Source organism: Tarenaya hassleriana, unplaced genomic scaffold (assembly GCF_000463585.1).
Source record: "Tarenaya hassleriana unplaced genomic scaffold, ASM46358v1 Cleome5, whole genome shotgun sequence".
NCBI lineage: Eukaryota > Viridiplantae > Streptophyta > Magnoliopsida > Brassicales > Cleomaceae > Tarenaya > Tarenaya hassleriana.
Genome location: NW_010967707.1, coordinates 5,408,751 through 5,414,487, shown reverse-complemented (window position 1 = coordinate 5,414,487; position 5,737 = coordinate 5,408,751). Strand labels below are relative to the sequence as shown.

The 5,737-nt window shown below is 42.3% G+C and overlaps 2 protein-coding genes across 3 annotated transcripts in view; both read right to left on the bottom strand.

Annotated features, from left to right (window-relative positions):
- The window catches only part of LOC104827128 (probable galacturonosyltransferase-like 4), a 1,995-nt gene extending 690 nt beyond the window's left edge, over positions 1–1,305 (bottom strand). The window contains exon 1 of the mRNA XM_010560209.1: positions 57–1,305. Within this exon, the coding sequence (XP_010558511.1) occupies positions 57–872 (816 nt within the window). The 5' untranslated portion in view covers positions 873–1,305. The remainder of the gene's footprint in view (positions 1–56) is intronic.
- A 1,079-nt stretch (positions 1,306–2,384) lies between these two features.
- Positions 2,385–5,737, bottom strand: part of LOC104827126 — a 5,101-nt gene continuing 1,748 nt past the window's right edge. For both annotated transcript variants that reach the window (XM_010560206.1, XM_010560207.1), the window contains 9 exons: positions 5,309–5,644; positions 5,010–5,186; positions 4,623–4,904; positions 4,412–4,534; positions 4,094–4,291; positions 3,688–3,941; positions 3,275–3,479; positions 2,852–3,157; positions 2,385–2,768 (listed from right to left, as the gene is read on the bottom strand). In XM_010560206.1, the coding sequence (XP_010558508.1) occupies positions 2,478–2,768; positions 2,852–3,157; positions 3,275–3,479; positions 3,688–3,941; positions 4,094–4,291; positions 4,412–4,534; positions 4,623–4,904; positions 5,010–5,186; positions 5,309–5,644 (2,172 nt within the window). In that variant the 3' untranslated portion in view covers positions 2,385–2,477. The remainder of the gene's footprint in view (positions 2,769–2,851; positions 3,158–3,274; positions 3,480–3,687; positions 3,942–4,093; positions 4,292–4,411; positions 4,535–4,622; positions 4,905–5,009; positions 5,187–5,308; positions 5,645–5,737) is intronic.

Genomic DNA, 5,737 nt, shown 5'->3' with positions numbered 1-5,737 from the left:
GCTTTCTGCAACCCATTCTGGGAAGGTCATTGCGTGGTCAAGAGACGACCGAGCAGGAACGGAGGCAATGATCCGAGATGGTATATCCTCTTCTGCTTCTGCACCGCCATCCACTCCTCTACTCTCTGTGTATAGCCTCCTTTCCTCCACTTCTCCACATCCACGACCATCACCCCTGTGTTGAAATAACACGGGTGTCTTCCTTCGAGCACTTTAGCCAGTTCCGGGTCTGACCAGAAAGTGTCTGTGAAGTAGTTGGTGAAATTGGCATGGCAATACTCAGGAGCTGCCACGACTTTTTCCTCCATCTCCACATGCCACAGCTTTTCTATATCATCCACAACGACGAGGTCGGAATCCAGATAGATAATCCTGTCAACGTTGCTAGGGAGGATATCCGAGAGGTAGATCCTCGCATAGTTCAGAGGCTGATCAAGTGCCTGCCTTATCGATTTCGATATTCTGCTGCGGACGAGGTTAGGATCGAACTGGTAAATCTTGAAGCTGAGATAGGGGAAGGTGGATTTGATGCTGGTGAAGAGCTCGGTTTCGAAATGAGGAAGGGAGAGGAAATGAAAGGAGAGGTTCTCAGGGCAGGTGGAGTGCTGAAGCAGGGACAAGACGGCAGCCATTGTCCCACGGAGGTAGTTGGTGTCAAGGGTCATGGCGATGTGAATCTGATCAGACTCGCCGGTCCCGCACTGATCCCCGTTCCTGAAAGCCGGGGCTTCCCGGAAAACAGGCAGAGCTGGCTCCAACGGCTTCCTTAGAACGACCCCGACACGAAGGGCCATGGTGGTCGTGGAGCTAACCAGGAGGTGGAAGAGGAGGATAAAGGAGAGGAGGCCTAGGATTAGGCTCCTCAAGGCCATCCTGAGCCTAGTCTCAGGTAATTAATTCTTCAAACCTTTTTACCTCTTTTTTTTCCTTTTTTTTTTTGTTTTTTCAAGTTCTACAGATGGATATTAAGGAATATCACCAATGGTTAGAGCCATTGATGGCGTCTGCTAGATTAAGGAACTGAGGGAAACGATTTGTTTATGGTGCAATCAGAATGTGGGGAAGGGATTGAACCGCGGTTTTTTTTTCCCTGATTTTAGAAAGAAAAAAAATCTTTTTTTTCCAACAAAACAATCCTCCCGAGGAAGGCAGAATTCGGATGATTTATCGACCTTTGAAACCGGGGGGGAATTTTTTTTTTAGATTCCGTTGTTGCTGTTGTCATTATTAGATGTTTATAGTATGAAACTATTCTACGTTTTCGGATGTGCTTATTTTAGAGTGATATGCATCGGCTCGGTTGTCCTAATTGTTTAATTTCCTGTCAGCTCTATATCTTGTCCGTTTTCGGTTCGGTTTTAGTTTCGATTTTTGAAAATAAAACGTTTCGACATGTGTGTTCAGTTGCTGTACATCTCGTGTTTGGGTAGATTTAGTTTTGGGACAAATTAACCGAAATAGAATTAGTTCGGTTTGTGACCCTTTTTGTACGGTTCCGTTGGGGTCTTTTTCCAATCATAGCAAAAATAATCCAAAACCCAAAACTATTTGTATTAAAAAAAAACTGTATTTAGAACGGATCAAAACGAATGAGAATAGAAAGCAAAGGTTGAATGGGGCAAATCCGTGAGTTTTTACAAAATCTAGATACTTTCCGTACTGAGAAAGAAAAACATGGGAATCTCCAAACCTCCAAGATATTTGGAAGTTAGCAAGTCAATAACGAGTTTGGACTGAACGGCGCGAAATCGCGTGGCCTTCGGATTGTACGGTGAGATTGGCTTCCGACAGGACTTATCCCCGTTAGTTATATATACGTCCATTCATTCCTTCCGTACAGTGCGATTCTACTTTCAACTATTTGGGAAATTACTTCACGCTTTATAATATTCAATTTTTTTTCTTTCTAAAATTTCCAACTTTTGTAGGGATATATTGAATCGAGATTCAAACTAATTTTAAGATCGGAATCAAGTCATGTGATTATAATTTGCACTTTCTTTCTAAAGTTGAGGTTTGAATTTTGTTTCTCCATTTGACTGGCTGAACTATCCAAATTGGATCTAAATTTTTCATCTGTTAATTATATTGTTAATTATATTCATTTTATATTTGTATATTCTTAATATAATATACAAGTATAATGGTTCTTCATTCATATTTTTGTATGAATGAGTTGGATTCTTTCTCTTACTTCTCGACGAATTCTACCTGCAGTTTAGTTTCAAACTCAGGATTTCTTTCATCTAGTCGTTTCTTTTTCCCATTCTGTCATGTTCAAGATCGGATTGTGATGATGGCTTAAACCCAGTGATTATTAACCCTTCTTCCTTATTCGAAAACTTTACACAACAATCTAAGTTTTGGAGAACAAATTTTGAAAATTCTAAAAAGAAAAGAATCAATAATAGTTCCTGTCGGCTGTAAGAAAAAAGATCTGTAATGAAAACGTGAAGAAGAAAAAAGAAACAGTGGTTTTAACTTGGCGGTGTGTTCCATTTCTTCTTCTGTTCTTCAAAGCTTCCTATAACCGCAGACTGTTTCTTATCGCCAAGTCGTGAGGCAAATATCTCGTAGCAAGCTCTCGGGTCTACGTTTTCGAGTACCCTTACTCGTTTCCCATGAACTCTATCTACCGAAACTCGGCCATCTCTTGATTCATCTCCTTCTGCAATCACTCTGACATACTCTGTTCCCAGTTTTGGTTTCAGTTCAGTCGCATCACCCCCCAAGAAAACTGCTCCCAAAATCTCCCCCAAGAACATGTCCTAACAACATTCAACAAAACATTATTAGCACGAGAAAGACTCGTAAATCATAGAAAACGATCTGTATTTATATCGTATTTTACCATATGTTGGTATCTGTAGTGATTCTGGTGAAGGGCATACAATCTCCCGAGCAAACGCTGGATGAACCGAGACTCTGGAGTTTTCGTTGACAAGAAGAGTTGGTTAAGCATCGTTTTGAAGGAGTTCAACTTGCGTTGGGTTCCTAACGGTATGAGGGTGATGTTCAGATCTGATTCCAGAACGTTCTTTGCTGCTAAAGGATCAAGAAACATGTTGAACTCGGAGTATTTGTTTGAATGGACGGTGAAGATGTTTCCCTCGTCTGTGTTTCTTCTGTCTATATGTCCTCCCACTATGTAAACTTCCTGCAAAATGAGCCCTTCTTGAAATCAGGAAGATCATCTTCAAGGTTTTGAATCTTGAAACAGACCAAAAAAGAGATCATTTTCGGTCGAAAAGGTTGTAGTAAGAAGGTTTTAAACCTTGATTGCAGAGGTCAAGTTCTTCTGAGATGAGAGGAGTTTGGACAGGGTAGTCAAGGGTCCATTGGTTAGGACTGTGACCTTAGATTCTCCATTCATGGATTTCACCATGTTTTCCCAAACTTCAAGTGCCAAAGGTTGACGGAGCTCAGGCCGATCTGTGTTCCTTGGAGCTCCATATCTTACCGAATTCTCTGCTGTGTATCTGAAAACATGGTTCTTGATATTATTCTTATTATTGTGTGTGTATATAAAGGAAAAAGAGGCCAGACATCTCTGCAATTGCAGCTGCTGAATTTTCGCAGATTGGGCGTTTCCGCTAAGAAATCCATTCGGATATGAAAAGTTTCATACCAAAATTGATTTTTTTTTTTTGGGGCGGGGGGGGTAAATCGATTCTGAGAATCAAATACCTCCTGGGGCTTCTGGGTAGATCACGGGCAAGGCCGTAGAGAGTGTCGGAATCGAGAAATCCGCCGCTACCTTGAGGAACAGCTTTCTCGTACTTGCAATCTCCGACCGCCGGAAAAATGGGGTCCGACTGGTTGACGGCGAACATGTCGCCGAGACCCACCGGAATGTCATCGCGACCCATCATGTGAAGCAAATCGTACACTACATCGATCGTCGCCGCGTTTGCCCACCCTGTCGGACTCACCATTATCGCCTGGAAGAGAGAAATTTCAAAAACCCAGGTTGAATCAATCCGACAAAACCGCATTAGATGCGATTATCTAACGTGTTTTGTTCGATTCATCATCGAGCGTTTGCTTCTATATCTATATTTGGATTGATCTGTCGTTGTTCCCTAGAACCTACCTTCAAGTCGATAATTTCCACAGGAACTTTCAGGAGGAAGAAGAGAGAGAGGAAATCTCCAGGGCTCATGTCCATGTCGAACACCACTGGCTTCCCAATCCGTTTCTTGCTCAAGTCTGGTATGTACAATTCTTCTCTGTAGTACGGAAACTCTGTCGAGAAGTTAAACCTAGCAGTTTGCTCAGGCCTGTTCAGAACCTGTATACACACAACAACAAGAACAAGAACTCGAGCCGATCAGATCATAAACATGGCGTGCAGATTCATATATGTTAAGAGTGATCTTTCAAAAAGAGTTTTGTCTGAAAAGAACTTTACTTCTAGGAAGCTAACGTAGAACTCTCTGTCCAGTTTGCTTCCAGTGTCTTTGTTCGGTTTTGCTCTTGTAGCCACAAGAACACGAACAGAATCCGACCCAGAAGTCTCCTTCGTGTAACCGTCCTGTATGATCGATCATGTTGGATCAGTATCCGAAAACCGGAGAAATTTCATAGTCTGAGATGTTGAAAACAGCAAGTGAGAATCTGACCATGCATTTTCCTTCTCCTTTCGAAACACAGAATGGATCTCTCAGACCTGTCTGAACATGACCGCTGTGAACTCCTCCCCGAGTCAGGTTGAACCTTGGAACCCTCCGGTTGTCAAAGAACGGATTCGATCCGTCAGATTTCCCGTAAGGCTTATTCGACGTCACGACGGTAATGTTCATGTACTCCATCTTTGCAAAATCGTTTTCACCGTTGTCTTTCCCAGAATTACGCATGATCGAGACAGCCACACCGGCTAAGAAAGAATCCCACATGAAGTAGCTCTGTCCAAAACAAACACAAGAAAGTGTTTCATGAGGAGGATCATTCAGTTTCCATGTTTATGTACTGAAAATTCATATTTGCAGGTCTGGGAGGGGGGACTTAACAGTGTAGAACTGGTCATCAAACCAAGTGTCTCGAGCGATTTTTAGGGACAAGAAAGTGTATTGAGCTTCGTAAGTTCTTTGGTTCGTCTCGAACGTTTCGAAGAACTTCTTGTTGATGGGTATGGTGTTTGTTGCATCCAAAGGAACAAGCGTGACCGGAACACCCGAATGAAACACCTGCAGAGACAGATAAACATCATGTATGTATATACGTATATATGTATGCATATACGTATATGTCACAGTTCCAACCAGATAACTATGTGGTTCTGATTCGTGTTTCCTTTGTTTGTTCTTACCTGATAAGCAGCGAAAGGATCAGCAAACATGTTGAACTCTGCGTAACGGTTACTGGTGTAATCGGTGAAGAGATTCCCTCGATCTCCGCACTGGCGAGGCGTGCAAGAATCTTTGGAGTTCTTAGGACAGCAACCGGTAGGGTTCCTCGATCTTACGCCGCCTCCCATCACGTATATGTGCTGGATGTTTCGCTTCAGATGAGGATTCGACATCAGGAAGATGGCGAGGTTAGTGTGAGCTCCGATTACGAACACAGTGATCGGACCTTTAGACACTTTGTCTTTGATCACTTGCTGAGACGTTTCTTGACGGAGTGGAGTGTACCTCCTGCTTCCCTGTTTCACAAGAGAGAGGTATCACATTTCACCAAAAAGCCATTGATTAATTGTTTTAATTTATTAAATGATATATATATATATATATATATA